Genomic DNA, 23,765 nt, shown 5'->3' on the forward strand with positions numbered 1-23,765 from the left:
TCATGTAGAGCTGTGTGGGCAGCATGCATAGATCTTAATGCCAAGTTTAGCTTTAGTTTTTTTAATATGAAGCTCTGTGCCGATTAGAGTTGGCTCATGCTTACTTTTGGATTAAAAGGGCAGTAAAGGTAAAACTAAGTTGAGTTGTGTTTGTAAATTACGCTACTTCAATTGCAAAAAAGCCACTCTTACAGTAGGGGGAGTCTTGACAAGGCAGAAAACATGCAAAAGTGAAAGAATGCTGGCGATGTCGCTTTTAAGTTCTTATAGCAGCTTGGTTTGTCATGGTGGATTTGGCGGTGTCTAATTGGGCCTAGTCAATTTTTTTTTGTTAGAAAAGATTAACTACAATGTATTCTAAAAGAGCCACGAATTGAACTTGGCAAGTTTCAAATATTCTTACTGCACCACAACGGCCCATGTGCAAGAAAGCACTTTTGAGGTTCATGACGTCACACTGACGTACCAGCACTGGGACAAATTTTCAGAACAACTTTAACGAAATGGAAGTTCAGCCTTGATTTTTGTCTTTTAATATTGAACCTCCTGCTGCAAAATTAGCAGAAATAGATTTCTGAAAGAAGACTATCAGTCTGTAATGATGTTGTATCTATTAAGGTCCCTGTAAAACTAGCACTCTGGAACAGGGACACACATCAGATGACACACGCACAACGCTTGTGAGTGTTGTCTGTTTTATGACTTGTTTCCTAAAGCACCTGTTTCTTCCATCCCTCACGATAAAGTAGAATGCCTCTCACCCGCAATAACCCAAAACTACGAATTTCGCACCGCTACATATCTGGTTACCAAAGAGGGTTTGTGTCACAGGCTAATAAAAGACAGAAGCACTCAAAACTGCTTAGAACCTGTCATTGTAAGAGCAGTGTCCAGGTAACAGCCAGGTTTCCCGTTTCCTCCACCGCAGTGCATCTTGTGGATGCATGCTTATTTATTTTATTTTTTGTATACAACGAACACATGGTCCAAGCAGAGAGAGCTGCACATACAATGGAAACAAGCAATCAGTGATGAGGCATGTAACAATGAAAAAAAGGAAATTATCATTGCAAGGTTTAGTCCTGGATTCACTCAAGAAATTTCATTCTGTTAGAGTAAAGGTGTTAGAAAACAACGCTTGCTTGTGTTTGTTCATGGAAAATGCTGCGTTGACACTTTCCACCTGCTGTGACTAGCAAGTCTAGTCAGCGACTCTGACAAATAAGGAGAGAGCACAGGGAAGGGCTTCAAGATGTAAGGCTATGTGACAGTACTGCGTGGCAGCATGTGAAACAAGCTGGCACGAACAAGGTAGTGCTGCTTACCACCCACATAGGATCATTTGTATTCGTGATATCAGCCCTTTCAAGCTGTTCAGTAAATGCTTGTGCGTCATGTGTGTTTCTAAAGCTTGCTTGGACGAGTGCCAACTACGGCCGGCATTAAGACTGTAGCCCGGCCCTGCGTGGCAGTATGCAGAGTTGGAGACGATCCTCGGTGACGTGGAGCGGGCGCGGGCCATTTTTGAGATTGCCATCAGCCAACCACGCCTGGACATGCCCGAGGTGATCTGGAAGAGCTACGTTGACTTTGAGATCGAGCAGGAGCAGTACCAGCTGGCGTCACGCCTCTACGAACGCTTGCTCGAGCGCACCCAGCACGTCAAGGTATGAGCTTAGTGCATCGAGCCTGCCTCGCATGGTGTGATTGTATGTGTGTTCATAGTAGTGTGTTAGAAGTGTGTGTGTATGTGCAATTATGATCTCCATGTGTGCCAACCCCTGGATTTTCTTAAAGTTTTACGCATTCGGGCTGATTCTACAATTTTACAAACGTTCATGAAAGGTTTGCGAAAAATTTGTTGTGCTTGTGACAGTGTTTTTCACAACATTGCAAAAAATGTGAGCTAAAAAAGAAATTGTTATGGCACCTTGTGCCATATACCAAAGAGGTACTTGTATAAGCAAGTTTGTACAGGCAAGTTCCTGAAGCAAGCGAAATCGACAGACGCAAAGTCATGGAAAATGTCACTGCAATCTCAAAACAATGTGTTGCCAACTGTGGGTAGTGGAATTTCCTCTCATACATCATGTTCTACAGGCGCTAAGAACTTGATCGTGCCATTTCAGATATCTAATTAAGCGGACAACCTGAAATTAGACAAAAATGCCCAAGTGTCACTTATACAGTGAAGCTGTTATAGGAAGTTCCACAATCACTTTTGTGAGCTGGTGTGCTCGGTAATAGATTTCCATGAAAAAGCAGTCAGCAAAGCAACCTGCGTTTGGTTGCTGAATTTTTACTTCGAAAAGTAATTATCAATAATTACAAAATACAATGTTACTTTGCTTAAACCTCACTTGAATAGACAACTTGTTGCGTGTTTTTTTTTTAAGCCAGTAAGCTGTCATTTTTGTTTCTTACATCACGTTTTACGAGCTCCCCGTTGGAGGTCAGCCAGGTGTTTGTATGGCTACAGCAGCGAAAGCTGAGGGCATAGTTAGTATCAAATGTAAATCAGAGAGCAACCAGTAACACAGCCTGCATCAGCCGTATGGCCATCGCATCGGTAATGAATCACTATAAGGAACAGTTAGCAAATAGGCCCCTAGTCTTTTCGAAGAGCATGAGGACTCGCTTATGCAACATGTAGACATGCTTAACAGACGTGGGCTAGAGATAAGACGAGACATACATAGCACACATAGTGCACACCTGTAGGACCTTGCTTCTTGTCCACCTCTGTTAAGCGCATTTACATGCTCACAGTGCTCAACTAACTTGCCCAACTGTGTGTGTTGATCACTTATTCAGCTTTGCTCTCTTTAATATAACAGTTGCTCAGATTGGCATATGTCTGTAAAGATTTTTTTTTTTTCAAGCTATGTTTACGTATGGCTGTGACAGAGCTAAAGTGACACATTGTTTCTTTCTCGTCTTCCAGGTCTGGATTAGCTATGCACACTTCCAGCTCAACTATGGGGGTAAGGATCCCGTCCCATTGGCCAGGACCATCTTCGAACGGGCCAATAAGGAGCTCCGCAATGCTGCTGAGAAGGAAGAACGGCTGATGCTTCTTGAGTCTTGGGCAGAGTTTGAGGTAAGAATTTCTCACTGTGTGTGCGTGCATACGTGCATGTGCACGTGCGCATGTGTGTGTGTGTGTTTTGTCAAATACAATTCTTTCTATCTTCCTTTTGGCAGTAAGGGAGGGGTGGGGGTGATGAAGTTGTTTTCACTTTAGTAATCTTTTTACTGAAAATCCTAAAAAATTCTCCCATCTATCTCTACTGACCCCCTCACCTGCCTATCCATGAACACTTGAATAGACATGGCCTCATTTGGTTCATAATTTTTAACAGCCTGGCACGAGTTTGCTGTGAACTGTAATTATTGATTTGCTGATTGATTGATTGATTGATTGATTGATTGGTTGATTGATTGATTGATTGATCGACCTTAATGTTCTCATTCAATATCTGGGCTGTGAAAAATGCTGTAGTTGGATGCTGTGGATTAGTTTCGAGCACCTGGGGTTCTCTCGCATGCGCCCAAAGCACAGTACTACACAATAATTTCTTGCATTATCCATATTGGAATGTGGCCGGGAGTCAAACCTGCAACCTCGTGCCTCCTGAGCCAGTGCCGTGGGTGTGTGTTCAGCTAGGTGATGGACATGTTAGTTTGTGCACCAGAATCTTTACTATTTGTTAAGACAGATTGTATCCAGGCACACTGGATGAGAGCAACTGAATGTGGCTGACTGAAGTTTGCGTGCGTGTTCTCATTCACAGGCCAGCCATGGCGACGAGCAGAGCCAAGAGTCGGTTGCCAGGCAGATGCCGAAGAAAGTCAAGAAGCGAAGGAAAATCGTCAACGAAGACGGGGTAAGTGTTTGCATCTGCCAAATGATGAGGACCCTGCGATCCAGATTCACGGCGGGCCCTTTAAGACAAAGCTTTACCTTAAGAGCTCATATATAAACAGAGAAACCATTTTGCTATGTGCTCACTGCACTGAATTTGATTAAGTTTGATTTATGAATTTACAGCTTACACAACATTGCTACAGCGTTTGCTAGAGTTTTGCAAGAGTCCTCCTTACAAAGTAGGGGTACTATATTTCAGAGTAGTGTATAATACATCAATTTTGTTCACTTTAGTTGTCTTAGTAGGTGCATTTAGGTAATCATGATATCATTATGCATTTATTACTGAATTGCAAAGTTTACTTCGTACTTTAGTTTGTTTAGTGTTTAGTAACTTTCAACAATTTTTGTTAAAAATTTGATTGTCTAAATAAAGAATTGGCTTCTAGCAGTCAATAGATTTCACCTTTGTCGGTGCGGTGGTTTCTGAGAAAAACCATTTCTCAGTTGTCGTATGTTTAGATCGGTCCCAAGCTGAAGCATAAGAAGTTAAGATCTAATGACTGCAGGAAGCAAATTTTTTTTATTTAGACAGTCAAATTTAAAAAATATAAATTGTTGAAAAAACACACACACACAAAATAAACTGAACCATCACATTTACAACTCCTCTCGAACTCGGTAATAAACAATGGTATCGTAATTCTGTAAACTGCACCTAGCATGTACCATTAATTTACTAATTGTGAGTAATATTCTTGTGAAACCCTCGTAAACATTGTAACAATTTCACGAAAACTGTAAACTAGAGGTGTGCGAATATTCGAAACTTCAACTATCAGATTTGAATTGGTTAGTACTCGATCCGATTTGAAAGATGCTCTTAGTATTCGAAATATTTAAACCCCCCAAAATTGCCGTGTCGAGTCTTTTAAGTCGGCTTCGCCGTGGTACAGCCGTGTTATGCGGAGAAGCTTTCAGATTGTATTGCGGTGAAGCATATTTTTTTTTTTTGCAGTGAAGCATATCAAAAGTAAAAGGGGGGCACTGTCAGGAGGACCTTGCTGGTTCTTATGGCTACCCGACGCTATCAGCTTAACTACCCACACTGTGCTGTTTCTTCATGAGTCCGAACAACACCAGCCGCCTGGCGAAGACCTCTGTGTCTGCTACTGATATGGCTAAGTCTTACAAACATGGTTTCCAAACTACAAATTTGACTGAGTAGCAAGCTTGGCAATGTTTTTAGACCCTTGAGCTAAAGTAGTTGAGTACTACCAGTATGCTTCAAAGGCAAACTGGATTAAAAACCGACTTCAGATAAAAAAAGCCTGCAAAATTTTAACGCCAAGGCACCCCACATCTCCTCTACTACGAAAGCTTCTGAAGAGGCTCCTTCCACGTCGGCACTGTTGAAAGGCTTTGATAAGCTCATCAACCAATAGCAATTTTCAAATGTATGTGGCGTCAATTTTCGCTTGCAGCTACCAGCACAGGTTGAAAGATATGTACGATGAAATTTTGAGCCAGAAAGAAGATCCATGTAAGTGGTGGCCTGTAAGTGGTGGCCGTATGGTGCCCATTGTTAGCTCAGCTTTCGAAGAGATACCTGCCGATACCAGACAGTAGTGTGTCCAATGAGTGGCTCTTTTCAGTGGCTGAAGGAATTGTGACATGCAGGAGGGTGTCGCTGCTCCTGCAACATGTCATCCCCTTCCTTCACAACAGCGTTAAATAATTGCAGTTATGGTGCTGTCAAGCAAAAGTGTTTTACTAGATACAATTTTGTTGACCACAAAGCATGATTTTTCTGTGCTTTATTTGCTGTGCAATAAACTTTTTTTTTTATTGTAGTTCTGGTTTGGGAAAAAAGAATTGCATTTCTGCAAGAACTATAGTATTCCCATTCAGAAATTATTATAAAAATATTCGACTCGATTCACGCTTGGTTTTCATTCAGAATTCGCTTTGAAATTGAAAGCTTTATGTTTGCACGTCCCTAGTGTAAATACGTACATTATGTTTGTCCACTTCAGATGCTCTAAGCGATGCAGTTCATGGAACTGCAGTGACCGTTTCTGGTGTATAATTATGGATTTATAAACTTCAGCTTTTTTTCCTAAACCTACAGATCTTTGACAAACTTTATAAAGTCTATGAGGCCCCAAATCAAAGTTCTGCTTGCTGCAGTCAGTAGAATTCAGCTTTCTCTCTGAAAACAAATTTCATCTGATTCGGTCCAGCAATTGCTTAAAAAGAACATTTCTGCGTTTTACATGTATAGTGAAGCCTTGTTATAATGAAATGGCATATAGTAATGAAATAGTGGATGTACATAGTGAAATAAGTGAAATTGCCCCTGAAGGCCCCAGAGATATTCATAGTGCAGTGCATGCAATAATGGATATAACGCAGTAATTCTGACTCACCTTTCAGCTTTGTTATAATAACGTTTTACTGAATTTGAATATGGAAATGGGAGTTGGCCCTGAGGTAATGTTTCTTCCTAAATAAAAATGAAAAAGAAAACACAATATGAATTGAATAGCAGGCACCATTTGATTCGTATTTGAATATACAAATATTTGCGCACCTCTACTCATTATGCATTAATTCAAATACGGCAAATGGCAACATCATTGACAGGCATTTGCTCCAGGCAGGCAAGATTCCTTTTTATTCTTGCAAAGCCATTCCCTGCCTTTTGGTATTGCCTTCAAACACTGCTGCCTCTCTTGCAGTCGGAGGCCGGCTGGGAGGAGTACTTCGACTACATCTTCCCGACGGACGAGACGGCCAAGCCGCACCTCAAGCTACTTGAAATTGCGAAGAAGTGGAAGAAGCAGCAGCAGAAGACCGAGGATGGCGACCGGGAGGAGGACGCCGACGATGACAGTCTGGGCGATACCAGCAGACAGGAGGCGTGACAGCGCCGACTCGCCTTCTTTCCGCTTCCGCCGGTTCCACAGTCGGCACTGCGTTATGCGTCCACCATCACGCGTTGTTAGTTCAGAACTCGACTGCAGCCACACATCATCTGTACATACTATGAATTTCATCGTGTTACTCGCACGCAATCCTGTAAATATAACTGGCACTTGTTTGCCTGTTCTTCCTCTCTCGTTTTTCCAGTGCTGTCACTTAGTTGTCGGATGACAAGATGACAATGTCATTTCTGTCGAGCGTCATCCACACTTACTGTCATCAAGTTTGCTGTTACACTTTAGTTTGATGAAAGCGACATTCCTCGTACCCTTCCAGCACCTTCACGGCAAGGTGGCTTATTTCATTTGTGTGGAACGTTGTCTGCACGTAACATGCTTGCTTCTTCATGAAACTATTTAACCCTTTGAGGGTCGCATTCTTCTGCTGGAACTGGGCCTCATGGTCAGTTTCTTTATTGCAGTTTCCAGTAAGTATGGAATAATTGAAAACTCATGAATACAGCAAAAATTTTGTTGCAAGCAATATTTTGTCTCAAAAATGTGTTACTCACACCAACAGTACACACATATACACTATACAGTAAGAGATCGAAAAAAATGTCTAGCAAAATTTATGGCTATCAGTTTGCCACCCCAGAAACATCTTTCATCAGAAAAAGAAATGTGTCATGAATAAGTTGAAAGAAGAAATGCGTACCTTGGAGGTAGCAGACGATGCGATCGTGACCATCTACATGAGCATGTCGTCTGCTACTTCCAAAGTACGCGTGAAGGAGAAACAAGTTCAGCTGTGCGTTCCAGTGAGCAAAAACACAATTTCAAATGACTTTAGCCAACTCTATAGAGATGGCAGCACCTCTCAACAACCAGTGGTGTTGAGTATCTGCAAAATACCAAAGATAAGATCGGCGCAATACACGTAGGTCAAAAACCGTGCAGGATGAATCAGCGGCACCCTACGTGTACGACGAAAACCCTCAAAGGGTTAGTGTGATTTGACAAAACTGCGATAAAATGACCTTGCAGAACTCGCTAGAATGCATTTAGAAACCTAATGCATTCTCTCCACCAAGGAGCGCCGGCAAATAAATACTAAAACAAAACACTGCAATCTATGAATTATATACTTAATTGTTAAGTGCTAGTTCATTTATTCTGATGCAAAGCTGCTAAAGTCTCGCCACGCCACCTGTCTCCTTCTCTGCCATATTGGCCATTAGGCCATGTTGTGTTTCGAAAACATTATAGATTTGTACCTGACCAAAAATTCTCTGTTTAGAATGAATAATTACGCTTGATTGTTTATAAGTAGAATCTAAAATTTTCGGATTACTGTGATGACCTTAAAGTAGAAATGCTTTACGCATGGCTGTCATGACCTCTTTTATGCATTTTAGTCTTTGATATATCATTATTTGCGTTTTTTTGCAATGTAGCCTTGTAGGGAAGCTATTGTCATTTATGACACAAAACATCATTAGACTTGAATGATAACTAATTTTCCTATTTGACAAGGGCACCATTCACCCAGCTTTAACTCTTTCCAGTCTGAATTTTTCACTGAAGTCAAAATTTTATGTTGCATGTGTCTGAATGACAAGTCAGTGAAAAACAACAAATTTACACTGGAGCTTTTGGCAATTAAGGTTTTGTTTATGAACTACCAAAAACTCAAGCACCATGTCTTTGGACTTATTAATCGCAATCATAATGGTGTGAAATATGGCCACAGATTATTTAAAGACCATTTCTGTGCTGCCCAAGACAGGTTATATGTGCGCTAGGCAGCAGGCTCCAAAAATTGAGTGCAGAGGCCTAACCTCGGCACAATGCGAGACTTGGTAATTTGTGAAATTTCATGGAGTTATGTTTATCAGCGGCACACGGAGAACGAATTATGTAATTAGCATTGCCCACACTCTCGTTTCTGAAAATATTATTGCTTGTTTTTCTCAGTGTTGGGTATTTCCTGCAAAACATCACACTTTCTTCAGGAATCATTGGACCAGAAATGGTTAAAAGCAGTGCACAACTCTTGAGCTTATGAAGGGTTAAAAAAAATTGCTGCAGAACCCATCTCATGATGGCTGTCGGCATTGATGCCAGCACTGAAACACTGTGTATGAGTCATGTACTGCAGTTGGTCCCCTCTGTCGCGATTCCCTCTGGGCATGCTACACCATCTAGTGACAGGCATGCAAGCTTTCCTGCTTGGCCTCCGAGATTACACCGGTGGCATAGGTCAGGCTGCTGTGTTTGAAGAACGTGTGTAACACGAGTTGGAATCCACCAACGACCGGGTAAATTTTTAAAGGGTATTTTTTTTTTAATTAAAGAGGAAGCAGTGTAAGGAGGCTAGCTTGCTAGATCAATAGATAGACGCTATCTATCTATGCTAATCAAATTAAAAAGACAAAACATTTTAAAATATATTGTCTTTGGTTGTAGTGACTCATCTGATCCTCTAAAGAGTAGGAGAATGAGCGCTAGCCCTGTTCGTACCATACAATATTTATATTGAATGATTGTAAACAGGAATGGCCAGGTACACGTGACTACTCCAGCTAGGCTGTTGGTTCATTTGCAGTAACATATCTGACCGAGCTGGCATTTGACTGCAGCTTCAGTTCGGTGCACATTTCAGTGCATTGCTTACCTGTTTTCTTCACGATAGCTAATAAATGTGCCAGGCACGTCAAATTATGGTACCATTCGGTTGAAGCAAAATCGATATATTTTCTTGTGGCATGGCTGCGTGCAATGTGTATATTTTATTTATTCTGGGAGAAGCAACCCTTGCCTCATGCTTTTGCTTGTATGACTTGTAAAAAAGCTGCATTTGCCAGTTTTTGTTCCCTGAAGCATTTGCCTGTAAAGCCAATACGACAGCATAACATGCAAGGGTTCTTTAGTGTGTAGGTAGCACTTCTCAATTTTCAATGTACATGGATGTAAAGCAGTGTCTGACTTCTTTTGTGGTCCTAAAAATATTAAGGCATGCTTATTACCAGTGCACATACTGAGGCTCCTCCCAAGGCGTGTGTGTGCATTAATTTACCTACAGTTGAAAATCTTTGTACGAGTGGTGGTAAGTTGACATAGAGTAAACAAAGTTGCCTTGAATATGGTGGCCAGCACATTGTTACAGTGGTGGCTATTACAGGGTGACTAGCATGCCTTTATTGGTTTCCTGTGTTATGCATGATGGGAAGGAATGCACGGAAGCAGGAATAATGCACTAGTGATGCATGAATCGGCATTTTGACAGTTCTTGAGCTGCCTTTTTTTGGAGGAACGTGCAATGTAGGAAAACCACTTTGGCACTTTTCTAAACGGTTCATTGTCGAGCGACAAAAGTAAAGAAGTTTTGCGAGAGTGTCGTCCCTGTGTCACTCAACAACTTTCCATGTAGCAACTTGCCACGACTTCCACAAAGGTTTTTAAATGTAGGTAAACTTACGCGGGGTTTAAGTAGCTTCGTATAAGCAGTCCCAGGTTCGACAGACAGGAAGGTGTGAAAAAAAAATGAGAATTCGCTATTTTTATAAAATGCACATCTCTAATTTTCAACCTTTCTAGCCATAACCTGCTGCCAATGTTGTACAATACTTTATCATAACCTTTTTCAGCCAGTAAGGTTTCGGAACACTATGGGAAACAGGAAGGGCTGATGGATGACAGGATTACTGTGTACTTCCGTTGATTAGGCTTTTCGGTTAATACGATACCGACCGAAGGTTCTGGTTGACGCCCATACATTTCTATGAGCCCAAGCGTTCGTTATTTCGATCCTGAAGTTAACATTCGCCGGGTAATTCGAACTTGACCAGTCAGAACCCCCACGCCTGATCCTTATGCTAACCCGGTAATGACCCTTTTAATGTCAGCTCCGTCTCGGCAGAGCTTAGGGAACAGTGAATATGTTGAACATGTAATCTCCCGTCGAAAACGACGATTTTTGGCCTGCCCTAGGGAACTTTCTAAGCAATAACGATAGCTCGCAATGTCTTATTTACCCGATTCTAACGCACGCTCTTGCAAGAAAGTTGAATCGAAAATTGCCTGCGCGATGCAATCGGATACGAAACCAAAACCGCAGTACGCTTTACCGCGTAGCACGGCTGTATTGCGGCGAGGCTGACTTGAAAAGAGCACCTGTCATTCTAAAAAAAAAGCTGCTTCGCATTAGATTTTTGCTCCGTTTAGGAGCCTTAATGTCATTTCTACGTTAGTTTTCTACTTTGGACAAAGAAAGAGGGCGTGAGTTTCATTCGGGGGTTTGTTAGACTCTGTCAAATGAAGCAGCGGCGTGTTTTGTGCGTCTTTTCTGCATCTTGTTTAAATCGACCCACCGCCTAATTCGATCAGTTGACTGTATAATATGAAGTGAATGGTAAGTGGGGTTTAGAACAACACCGTTTGCAGTGCAGCTAGTAATTACAAATGGGTTTCAAGTGCAGTAGCTCTCTCCACTCGTAGCACAAGACCTGGCTGGTCTTCTATAGCAGTCCCAAGGTGGAAAGCCAGGCTTGACCACCAATATCAGAGAGGTGGTAGGTGCAAGTCTTGCGCTTGTGATCACCACTCAAGCTCAATTAAAAGCACCCCATCAGCTACAATTGATGCATTGTCACAGTCAATGACGTCGGCATGTACGCAAGTGAAATCATGGGACACTGCATCAGTTATCGCAGAAGGCGATAACATAACCAAGAGGCTATTTACTCAAATCATGACTCATAGCGGTGGCACACTGCACCATGAACTGGGCGGATGATGCCATGCACCAAGTTTACTCCTAATCATTGCATCGCATGCTGCGTGCTTTAACTGACGACAACCTTATGTCTGCTGTATTGTGAACAAGGAAACTGGATGGGTTCAGAAATTCCCAGCACATCAGATATGCTACACTGTTCTGATACGTCAAAATTCTCACCTAAGTACAGGAAACTTGGCACATATCCTGTAGTTTTTTTTATATGCTGGACCAAGTTTTTAGTTGTGGATAGTTAAACAGACCATTTACTAATTTACTACACTAAGTGATAACTCAAATATTTCATTGATGCTTTTTCTTTACGACTATGCTCACTAGGTCCAGAAATAAGGACGAACGAGCAGCTTCGCGTTAGATTTCTGCTCCGTTTAGGAGCTTTAATGTCATTTCTACGTTAGTTTTCTACTTTGGACACGGAAAGAGGGCGCGAGCTTCATTCTCGATGCGGAATGGTGTTTGGGCTTTGTCAGGTTAACTTTCGACTAAGTGACCAGAAGCCTTTGTTTTTCTGGAGTTTTTTTTCGTCAAATGCTTGACCGTGTAAACTGCAGACAATGCTCCCTCCTTAGAACCACTGCCTTCCACTAGGCACTGAAATAGTGTTTATCAAATTATATCTCGGGAATTGTCATGAAGTGTCGTTAAAGTACAATGACTGCATCAGACAAAGGGCAATGGTGTTCTCTGTACAGTAGGGTCTGGAAGGTGCTACCGGTTCAGGTGCGTTTATGAATGCAGGGCCGAAATTCATCATCCCAGAGGGGCACCGGCATCACTGTGATACTGGTACACTGAAGCTAAAGAAAGCTTAGGGAAAATTACTTATGCTTAATTGAAATGTAAAAATAATAAGATAAAGGAAAATGAAAGTAGACAGATGACTTTTTGGCATGTGGGAGTTGCACCCACATCTGCGTTACGCATGCGGTGCTCTGCCAACTACGCTGCTGCAGCGGCTGTCCTCCAGCCCAGTTTCTTGGGTATATTTCGTGTGTGTGCAAGATTAGCATTGGGGTTGTTGGGATGCCAAAAGGATGTTCCACATCCTTTTAGCATCCATGGCTATGAGTGGCAATGGCTAATACTTCCAGGACTAATCTTACACGCATGCACAAATTCCCGAGAAAGTGGACGGTAGGATGGCAACTGCCATGGCGAAGCACCACATGTGTAATGCGGAAGGTGTGGATTATAATCACTCCTACATTTCGATTAAGCCCAACAAATAATTTCCTCTATGCTTTCTTAGGCTTCCTTGTTCGTTTCCTTCACGTGGGTGCAGCAAAAAAAAAAAAAGCGACTCAGATTTGGCTATTCTTGCTCAAAATTGGACACCTTTAATGTATACTACTAGAATATAGTGGGCATAGTAAAGTCAATCAATCTTTATTTTTTAACATGTGAGCCTGCTTATAATCTTATTTAAGTTTAATTGCTGTTTCACACAACCTTTGCGACACTGCCGGAGCCCTCCGAAACCAGTCGAGTCTGCCATTAGACACAATGTGCCGCCGTAACCAGTCTCAAAACCATACTATATATGTGGCTTGCAGCATTTCAGTTCTGCAAGCACTGCCGAAGCTCTTGCTGCGACTTTATTTTGCAAATTCATTTTCAATACATCAGCCAAAATCGAAGCATGAAAACTTCTGCCACATAAAAAAAAAAAAACATTGATACCTGCAAGCAGCAAAATTTCCGATTCAAGTATACAGATAAATTAACACTGGTGCTTCAGAGATCGTTACAGCTCATTTTGTAAAGTACACATGTACAAACAATATTATCAGCAAACTGGTTTTATTAAAAGCAAGCAATCCATGTGCATTAAACTAGAAACTGAACCTGGAATCGAAAGAACATTGTGTACTAAACATTGCTACCTAATACAACAATAGAAAACCATGGATCTTATTGCACCGGTGTGACATAGGCATCGTGAAGAGGGGTGTCTGTACAAGGAAAAAGGAATATGATCTGCACGTATTTTGAGATATTCACTTAAAGGGGCAACTGCAATGATATTTTCCGTTGGCTATAGTGGTCATAATTGAGTAGTACGTAGAACTAAAGCAATTGTGGCAAAGCTACAGGGCTGATAATGGTGGAATTTTCTTATCAGCAGCCTTTTATTAGCACACGATGCATGCGGGCAGCTAGTGGCTAGCAAATGTTACAAATCCCAGCACATTGCCTCTGAGATTTTCAGTTTTGCCAACGCCACCCAATTACGGAGGTCATGCTCAACATACTGTGTTCTGCATCATATTCAGCGCGCAGTAAAAGTGGCGTTTTCTAGCCTTTCAGTACGAAAGATTTCTATTTTTGCAAGATTTTCGGGAGGCATTCGCTCGCATTTAAACCGTAAAATTTTGCATGGAGGCTGCTTTGCATCTCTTACTATCTTAAACTAGGCCTTCTTATGTGGTCCAAAATTTCGTTGCAGTTGACCTTTAACCACATTAGCTGCTAGCGCTTTCTTAAGTACTCTTGTACAAGAATGTTCTAAGCAGTAGGGTGGCTCCCAAATAATATACAATTTTAGCTTTTGACGATCACTTCAGCATTGTGATGACTTCTCACAATCCTTGCTTTTGGTTCTGCATCGACCTGGTTGATGCATTCGAAGCCCTCGCGTCCTTCCTCACGACTCTGTATTTGCACCTTCTGGTTTCGTTGAACAACCAATCAATCAGCGTTACTTTATTTCGCAAATACTAACTCAGTCCACATCTTCTGGACGTACAGGGTGTGCTAAGGGGATCACTGACTTCTTGAGGACGTCCCTTGAGAGTGCCTTGCGCATGTCTGCAAAAAGAAGCACATGAAAACAAAATTGCAGCCTTACCACCCATTTCGACGTGAGCCTTTCCTTCTTTTTTGTTCTTTTTAATCGAGGGTTTTCAACAGATTCTGAGGCTCCAACAAAGCATCTTTCAAGAACTAAAGCAACAACCTGTTTGACAATTTGAAAAGAAGACACTGCCATGAACAATGAGCAAGCTTTTATATTTTGTTGCAGAGGAAATTAAAAAAAAAAGCATATAGTGACATACGATAGCTGGCACACTATTATGCGTGGCAAAGTATTGCACCATTTGATGCAATATCGGTTGGAGTAAGCACTCGCAGATGCGCTCAACAATCCTTTTGCAAGACAAAAAGTAAAGTAAATGAGAAAGGATTTGCAAGATAATGACTGTCGACCACTACAAGGTTGCTAACTCGATTGGATTTCGCTTGGCTTTGCGTTGCGCTAGCTGTGTGGCCTGATATCAAAACGAAATCTGATAAGCACAGTTGAAAATGAAACTCGAGGCTTTTTAAACCACTTCATGGAACTTGAAGGATTTCCAAAGGATGTGTGGGGATACTATGCTGCTAGATTGGCCCTCACAATGAATAGCACTGAGCGAGCCATGAGTGTCAAAATGTCAACGTTACCGCCTTCTGTGTCATGCCACAGCAGTAAAGAAACCAAAACTGGCTGTAATAAAGTTCTTAAGTTATTTAAACTGCTCTGAGGCTTGCCAATGCTTTCTTTTTTAGGGTTTACTTTTACTATATCCATATAAAGCAATAAAGGGAAGAGTCGCAAATATGTCAGCACTCCTGTAAGGACTGATATTATCCTAAATTCTGTGCCATCAAGACAATGTGCTCAAAACAAAATGTTTTGCTTGCTGTCGTGGTCCAAGTGTTGGACAAGCATGGACTGCAGTCGCAACAATGGCAAAGTGTGCCTGGTACATCATTTGCAAGATGTTCATGTTGATAAAGCATTTTGTTTTAAACCTAAACTTTATTTTAAGCTTAAGAATTATAGGAGAGCCACGCACTAGCACACAGTTATTTAGGTATGTTATCGCAGCAGTTATTGTTATATAGTAGTGCAATCATTTGCAATTATGGTGAGCATGCACAATAAGCTTGGCGTCTCTATAAAATTCGTTTTCAGTAAAAAAAAAAGTAAGTTGATTAGCTAGTCTTCCTGTTCTTTTGCGTATCCCCTTCATCTTCTTTGTTTGCACTGTAGTAATTACGAATCTATTCTGGTGGCTTTTTACAGTTGAGTTGCAATAATTCAAACTCCTGGGGATCACAAGTCAGCTTAGACAGAAGTTTGACTGAACTTAAGCAGAATAAAATGCAGCCCAAACTGTTTTGAATGGGAACATGTAAAAAAAAAAAGAAGAGTTTTCTTACTGCATTGTACTTCCAAATGATAGCAAATGAATTCATTTTTCTTCAGACTCTTTTTTTTAAGAGCTCCACCACATCTTTAGCTGCCTGTTGGAACGGTGGAACCTGGATGCCCTCTCAGAACAAAAAACAATGCAATTTTGAACAAAGTTTGGACAGGTTTGTGTGACGCTGACATGCAACTTCGTGTGATGCTGGCAAAATTCCGGAATGTACATTTGGCTGCAAAATATTGCGGGGCACAGGACCTGAGAAAAAAGCTGAATATCTCGGTTTAGTATTTGCATCTCGGGCCTTGATTAGAATACGCTAACAACATTGTTGTCTACAGCTTTACTAGCTACTGCTACAACTGTTCAGGAATTGAACGCTTTCGGAGATCCCGTGGTCCGTAAGCTTTTGTCGCCGGGTGTACTACACTCAGGAGCTTAGATCACGTTCAGCAACCGGCGATGCAGTGTGAAATCATGTTTGAGTTATTCCCGTTCCTGTCTCACCTGTCCAAAGTTATACATAATGCAGACGGTATGGAGCAAATGAAATAGGTTTGTAGCTCGTTGAACCACCATATAAAGTGTACTGCACCAATATCTTTGCCACGTTATCCAATAAACGGTGCAAGTCCCCTGAACTGTCGGCTCAGGTTATGTCAGCTAGGTCGGCCGACTCGCTCTATGAAAACGGCAGGAGTTGTGCCACTCTTACGACCACACTTACCAAAAGCATCTTCATCGGGATCACCAAAGTAGTACTCTAGGACTCTCCTGTAGACGCTATACCCCAGCCGCTTGTACATGTCGACAGCAACTTTGTTGGACACTCGAACAAATAAATCTACAAAGTACGCTTGCTTCCTGCAACAAAATGTAGTCACATTTAATCAGTGGACTGTGGTTGAAATAGTTTTTTTTCATGCTTGAGTAAAGCGCCATTAAGAGCTGCATGCTAGACTCCACATTTAAGTGATCCAAGCATTTGCCATGGTGTGAATGCTTGCAAATAAAAGAAAACAACCTTCAATTTGCTCACTACTTCGTGCAGCGAGGTTATGTGGCAAACCAGTATTTGAGCGACCCAGTCAGAAGCACAGCAGTATCACTTAAGCCATAAACTACTATATTACAGTATGCAAGGAATGGGATGAAATCATGACATTTCCACTGCAGTTACCTTGCACATGAAAGCATGATATAGTAGCGTAGGCAAACAAATGACATGTTTTACATTTCATACGAGCTTCTCTGATGATGATGATGTGCCACAAAGCCTTCATTAATAAAGCTGTCTATTGCGCTAAAATTCAGTGCAGTTGGGCACAGTGGTTGAATGTCTCACTTCTCGGAGATGTACTCCAGGCCCGACATTAGCATGGCTGCAACTCCCAGCTTCCGGTACTCGGGTGCAACTGTGAGAGCCGTCACATGGCCGTGCCAGTTCTCCTGGACACCCTCTGCTTTGCCCATGACTGCAGGGAACAGAATGACGTCCAGTGAAGACAAGGCAGCGAGTGATGCAGTGGCAACACATCAGTTTAGCGAGTGATGCAGTGGCAACACATCAGTTTAGTTTCCAAAAACAAGCAGACATGTTTGAGCGGGGACCTACTGTAGCCCATGATGTCGCCACTCGGAGACTCGGCAACCTGGAAGTATTCAGGCCAGTGTGCCAGGTACTGGAGGTAGAATGACAGTCCATACTGTGAAGTAGCTAAGGTTAAGTACAGCCTAGACTGCATCAACTTTTGCAGAGAGTGATGCGTTGAGGAGTGGTGTTCCTGGGAATAGTCACATTGTTGTCGCACGAGCACTTTCAAGCAAGCTTGAGGTGGTGTAGAATGAATTCAAATTGGATCGAGCACCTCTACACATTAACTTCATGTATGCTTGCCTCTGATCCTAATGTACTCAGCAGCAACTATGTATGTATATAGGCACTTTCAGTCCTCACTGAAGTCCACCTACACTGGCTTTTTAGAGTACAATCGAAGCACGAACAGTGAATGAGCAACATTTATAGCGCACGAGCACTCTCACGCAAGCCTGAGTCAGTGGAGTTGGTACTCAATGCTGCAACACGCCACTTTCAAGCATGCTTGCCTTGACACGTGCTATGCACACACGCTGCTGCGATCGAAACTGCCGTAACTTGCCTAGAGTATGAAGCAGTAACAAAGTGAAGCGTTCTTGACAATAAGACGTAAAAAAGGTCAATCTGCAAAGTTTTATACGCACGCACGAAAGTGCACGTGCGACACTGGTATTACGCTCCGAGTTTCGATTGTGCTCGAAATGTTTGTGCAGACAGATTTTAATGAAAATGGGAACTCGTCTGACACAGCTATAGGTGGGATATAGCATCATCTTTGCTGTTTGACTGTATTTCTTGGTGTCATGTGAATGGCTTATTGTACACGATTATGATTATTATTATTATTTTAATTCACCGACTGATTAATCTTCCTGCGTGCTCGCGCGTGCTCAACCTAGCACAAGCCATTTTCTCTCGAATTAAGTTTCTAAACAGAGTGAGCTGCCGTGCTTCTGAATAATACTTTCGCACGATGTACTTCGGAGCGAGCCGCATCGAGGGAAAAGGACTGCCGGGCACAAGTACTTCGAATTTCGAAGGGTAGTACCCGTGCAGTGATGCGCATCTCCGTGTAGCTGCAGCCAGTTCGATTAACAAAACCATCCGGCAAGCTGTAGCGGAATGTTCGTCGAATGCTTGACACACGCTTAGTTTAACTACACGCAGAAATCGCGACGGGTGAACAGCGTAAAGGATACGGTTTCTGTGAGAGGATCCAAGTTGCTGGAATCAAAAAGATGAACGCATTAGTAGCTCTTGCGAAGCAAACGATCACAAACGGAGTAGCGCAACTTACACGTTGTTGAACAAGAAGAGGTCGTCGCATGTAAATTGTCGGATGGTCGTCATGATAAGGTTCCACGTGCTATTAATTATCTCGAACGCAACGAGCGATCAGCGCTCCATGCCGCAAATCTAGCGGGATGGGGGATGGCACCGGGAGAACTACAGAACGTCGTGCAGAACCGGAAGTTAAATTAGTGCATTGCAACTGTACTGCTCTCAAGCGGTCATCGCTGACATTAGACCGTTGGACTTTCCATTCTTAAAAGTCTGATCACTACATGGATCACTACAATATTTTGTGCGACCTCTTCGGGAACCTTTGCCAAATTTGCCAACAATCTTGACCTTTAAGATTGCAAACGTTTAGCAAACGAATAACCTGATTGACCATTCGTTTTAAATATTGAGCGTAATATATGTAATGTCCAAATCCACGCCTCATAGAGGGACGCCACTGTATTTATAATACAGATCTTGAAGGCTATGCTTTTGCTGCCATGCTCTTGTACAAAGCCAAAAGCGATCACACACACACACACACACGCACACAAAAAACGAAATACGTCATGGTTGTCATGTTTGGACAATAACTATATGGATGACCTTGAAGATTGTTTGTCGTTACTTTGACTGGGGCACCCGGGTGCAGCATTTACAGTTGTGCTTAGCAACGTTTATGTATCTCTAAACGTTGACGCTTAGGGCGGGTGCTATGTAGATAAGTGGTGTCCACGGCGACACCATCAGCGACAGCTCCTTCGAAGCACTGTGTGAGAATAACTATTCACACTGTGCTTCGAAGTAACAGAGGCCAATCTTCAACGCTCTGCTTTTGTTCACTTTAAATATGACTGCAAGCACTAAAAAAGTCGGAAGCAATTTACAAACAAAAAAAGAAAAAAACGTCAAAGCTCGGCGCCCATCCTTTTAATTCACTGCTTTCAAAAGCATGAGCTCTGATATTTGTTTTTGTTACTGCGAGGAATTCGTCGCAGACGGGTACAATTGCTGAGCTGTGAAATTTGTTTGTTGTGTCCAAATCGTGGAGGCCTAAAATTTTCCTGTCATATTCTCTTGTACGTCAATAACTTCCGGCGCTCGCAGTGCAGGAAAGCGTAGCCTTTAAGACTAGTTTTAGGTCACTTGACGATCTTTACGACCATGAAGAAAAGAAGGCTGTGATAGTGATGCTAACGACCCTGCAAAGTCAGCAATAGTCAGTACTTATAAGTAGCATAAAGTACAGTTACTCTGCAAGCAAAACTTGCATTAGTTTTTCGACTCCAGTTTAGGTAGCGCCCCAACCGTTTTACCTGTCTCTGCGCCTTTCTAACGGGTTTCAGTAGTAACATTCCGGCCGGTCCTTCTACATTCGTAAACTTGCCCGTTGTTTTAATTGTTTACATGTACTGGCGGATCAACGCGTCGTCTTTCAACAACCAATGTCAACACGAACAAATCGTATATTTGTAAACTTCCAGATAATTGTTAGCAAATTCGATAACAGATGGCGCGACAATTTGTAGAATGTTTCTGAGGCATTGATTTAAAAATTGTGGCGTTTGTTGTGGGTTGTAGCACCAACGTCGCGTAAGGATTCTGCTGCGATCCAGTCTTGTTAACGCGAGAAAAATTATCCACCACAGTTTACTCGACTGCGAAGCGAACCGCCGGGGAGGGCGAGTGCCAGAGCGCGTATTTACCGTGTGTTCTGTACGTGTGCGTGCGACTCCGGGGAGAGGAAATCGACGTTCGGAACTTGTTTAACGCTAGCATCGTTCGCCGTGCTCTGTGCTACTTTTGGATACGGAAGTTTGTGGGATTATCCCCGCCATAACAACGGTTGTGCGCGTGTTTGTGTGTGTGTTCATGGCTCACGAGTGGATTATCCCGAATCGGCTGACAACTTCGCTCCGAATGTCCGACCGTGCGCTCTAAAAGGTAAGACGGCAAACGAACTCCATTTTCCCTGGGCGTATATATATATTTTTTCTTTTCTTGTCAATGTCTCTACAGCTGCGACTTGGTCGCGCTGTCGGCTGCTTGCGCGTAAAAAAAGCACTCACGCGCGTCGACGCTTGGGCGCAGTCACACTTCGTTCATTCTTTCTTTTTTCTTTCTCCCTCTAGTTCTCTACTTCTCGCGCTGCTCTCATGCCAGTTAATCCATAACATAAGATAGATATATGTCACTCGATAACGGAACTAATCTGAAATCGCCGCAGCGTAAACGACATTCCGGCATCGTCTGCTAGATACGGATCGAAAGTGCCGAGGAAGTCGATCGTGTACAACGCAAGGAGGTTATATAAAAACTTCTTTAATTTTCTTTAACCTCCTTGGTACAACGTCGCACGCTCGTGATGATCGATTGTGAAACGATGTTTCGACAACGTCTACCGCGCGTACGGTTTTCGAAGGCTGGAATGGAAACGTTAATCATCGAAAGAGAGAGAGAGAAAAAAAAAGTTGACGTTCCGCGCGCTCTTGGATATGCCGCCGTATACGGACGTCAGTTGCGACACAGCGCATGCCATTTTTATTCTATCTCCGTCCCCCCCCCCACTTTTTTTTTAGCGTTCGATTATGATCGTATTTCATGTCTGTGTCGAAGACTTGTGAGCGTGCGTGTGTGTGTGCGTCGCGGGGTCAATCTTTTTGATTCACTACCGTTAATTCCTCCCTGGTTTATTCGAATTTTCCCTTAACTCGAGCACACTGAAAAGTTCCTACGAGAAAACTACAGATTGGTATTGAAGAAAGGCACGTTTAATTGAACTCCAAAGCACGCCCACTTTGGTTTCAAATTGAAAGCCCAGGGAATTCAGCAGACGTAGCTTCTTCTTCCCTAGGCATAAAACTGTTTTAAATAAATTTGTTTTGATCGTTTAGTGGATGACACTCCTTCTGCCCGTGACGCAATCCGTTACCGCTAGCGTTGTGTCACGCCGAGCGCATGTTTAAACATGTCGGCTCTCTTCGACCCATGATTGTTGACCAAAAGTAATTAAAGACTACTTCAACAACAATTAAAAAAAAACTTTGATTCATTCGTTTTGCTGCCGTCTGTTCAGTACACCTTTCGGAAGTCTTGCGGTCTTGCTTCTGATTGTGATCCGTTCACACATGGAACCTGCATGATACCGAAAGCAAAAAAAAAAGCGTTTTTAAATATGTTTAGGAACACGGAAAAGGAGGAAAAAGGGGGGGGGGTGCAGAGAAATGAAATATTACCCGTCTACTGAACCGAAAACAAATCAAACACACCCGTTGTGATGTGTAGCGGATTTGACCATGCCCTGATAAGTCCTGGTGCTCGGGATGAAATTCCGGCCGCGGTGGCCGCATTTCGATGGGAGCGAAATGCGAAATAAAGAATGCTCGTGCATAAAACGTGCATTGTGGGTCGACGTTACAGAACTCCAGGTGGTGCCAAAATTAGCTCGGAGTACCCCCCTACGGCGTGCCTCGTAGTCGTAGGCATGGTGGTTTTGGCAAGTAATACATACCCCGGTATTAAATTTAATTAATGAAACAAAGCCCTACCGGCGTATCAGCGTTGACAGAAAAAGTGGACATATACCCGCCGTGTTTGCTTAGTGGCCACGAGGTTGGGCTGCCAAGCGCGAGGTCGCGGGGCCGAATCCCGGCCACGGCGGCCGCATTTCGATGGGGGCGTTTAACACCCGTGCACTGCGATTTATGCGCACGTTCCTCAGGTGGTCAAAATTATTCCGGAGTCCTCCACTACGGCATGAATCATACTCAAATCGAAACAGGCATCCTTAACAAGTACTAGGTATTGCACTCAATAATCACACGATGTTACTATAACGTGCTTCTATTATTTGTAATTATTAGTGCTCGTATATTACGTGTTATACATTTTTTTGGCATTCTGTGCGTGAATTATTTTAACACTGTGTGGTTCCTCATCTGTTTATATGCTCATCGAAGACTTCATCACGGCCGTTTGTGTGTGTTTGCGACTTTGTTTACGAACTCATTGTGGTGCAACTTGCATTTGACTTATATACTGTTATGTTCATGGGTGTATAGGACTGTGCTGTGGATTTCTGACCGTATACGAAGTGATTTCTTTTCATTTCCCTACATACTATTTATATTGTTGTTTCCGCTATGAGAAAAGTAGTAGCCTGACCTCACCATTATAAGGTGACTACGTCTCTTTCTTTTATTTTCATTTCAATAATAAAAAAAACAATACATCGTGGTTCTGGCCCGTAAAACCGCATAATTTAATTTTCTTTTTTTCAAAATTAGGCATCTCGTATGTGATTTCGCAATCGCATGCCGCCTGTCGTCGAGCCTTGTCAGTGCAGCTGTCACCCGGTGACATGGGAATGCGCGGCACGAGATGCATCTGACTTAGTGAAACGCATTGCTCGGCATCCGTTTATGTAATGCACATAGCACGTGTTCCAGACGGCGTACGTGTGTATAGTGTACATGCACTCTATGCGCGGTTGTTTCCACGGCAGAGCGTTCAGATGCCTTATAGCGTCGGTAATTCGTCCTACACTCGTGTGTAGGTTACCCCTATGTACAATGCCCAAGCGTACCACCCACGTGTCACATATTATTGCGCCATTCTGGAACAGTGAAAAAAAAAAAAAAATACGCGGTTTCCACTGACCTGGAATTTTTATTGTAACAACTTTCGGAAGATTTCGCTTTAGAGCGCTCTTCTGTTATCGCTCAAATTTCGCAGCGAGATCTAACTCTCTCTCTCACTCTCTCTCTCTTGTTTTGTTTGTTTTCCGCGTCGTTCACAAACACGTCTGAAATCTTTGCATGTGTGAGAGAACAAAACGAGAAGTTACCGTCGTTTATTTTCTGTTTCTTTCGACAAGGTTAGTTTCGGCCTGCATTTTGAATAACAAATAGTCGCCAATTATTGGTTCTTTCGTTTCTGTAAAACAGTCCTAACATATATATATTCTTGGCCTATAAGATACATAAAGCTCTACATCTACCTCGCCGTCTTGTAAAGGAACTGACGGCTACGTTCTTCTGCCTGCAGAAAATTAAGTGTAAATGAAAAACGAATTGAATATTGTCCTATTCTATTCGGT

The 23,765-nt window shown here is 42.5% G+C and overlaps 3 protein-coding genes across 4 annotated transcripts in view; 2 read left to right on the forward strand and 1 right to left on the reverse strand.

The window, feature by feature from the left end:
* crn (pre-mRNA splicing factor crn) overlaps positions 1-6,987 on the forward strand; it is a 23,973-nt gene extending 16,986 nt beyond the window's left edge. The window contains exons 12-15 of the mRNA XM_070522070.1: positions 1,473-1,667; positions 2,945-3,100; positions 3,795-3,887; positions 6,610-6,987. Of these exons, the coding sequence (XP_070378171.1) occupies positions 1,473-1,667; positions 2,945-3,100; positions 3,795-3,887; positions 6,610-6,795 (630 nt within the window). The 3' untranslated portion in view covers positions 6,796-6,987. The remainder of the gene's footprint in view (positions 1-1,472; positions 1,668-2,944; positions 3,101-3,794; positions 3,888-6,609) is intronic.
* Positions 6,703-18,856, reverse strand: Naa20A (N-alpha-acetyltransferase 20 A). 2 transcript variants are annotated; one of them, XM_070522072.1, is made up of 7 exons: positions 18,681-18,856; positions 18,583-18,607; positions 17,402-17,492; positions 17,132-17,261; positions 16,514-16,650; positions 14,316-14,401; positions 6,703-6,843 (listed from the first exon to the last, which is right to left on the reverse strand). In XM_070522072.1, exons 1-6 carry the CDS (start codon positions 18,731-18,733, stop codon positions 14,316-14,318), a joined length of 522 nt encoding a protein of 173 aa, XP_070378173.1. In that variant the 5' UTR covers positions 18,734-18,856; the 3' UTR covers positions 6,703-6,843. The 2 variants fall into 2 exon arrangements, with proteins under 2 accessions (XP_070378173.1, XP_070378172.1); XM_070522071.1 differs by lacking the exon at positions 6,703-6,843 and having other exon boundaries at positions 13,377-14,401; positions 18,681-18,855.
* A 1,468-nt stretch (positions 18,857-20,324) lies between these two features.
* Positions 20,325-23,765, forward strand: part of Hers (Histone gene-specific Epigenetic Repressor in late S phase) — a 302,932-nt gene continuing 299,491 nt past the window's right edge. Inside the window, exon 1 of the mRNA XM_070522119.1 lies at positions 20,325-20,611. The gene's annotated coding sequence lies outside the window, so the exon portion shown is untranslated. The remainder of the gene's footprint in view (positions 20,612-23,765) is intronic.

The sequence above is a fragment of the Dermacentor albipictus genome, chromosome 7, assembly GCF_038994185.2.
Source record: "Dermacentor albipictus isolate Rhodes 1998 colony chromosome 7, USDA_Dalb.pri_finalv2, whole genome shotgun sequence".
Taxonomy (NCBI): domain Eukaryota; kingdom Metazoa; phylum Arthropoda; class Arachnida; order Ixodida; family Ixodidae; genus Dermacentor; species Dermacentor albipictus.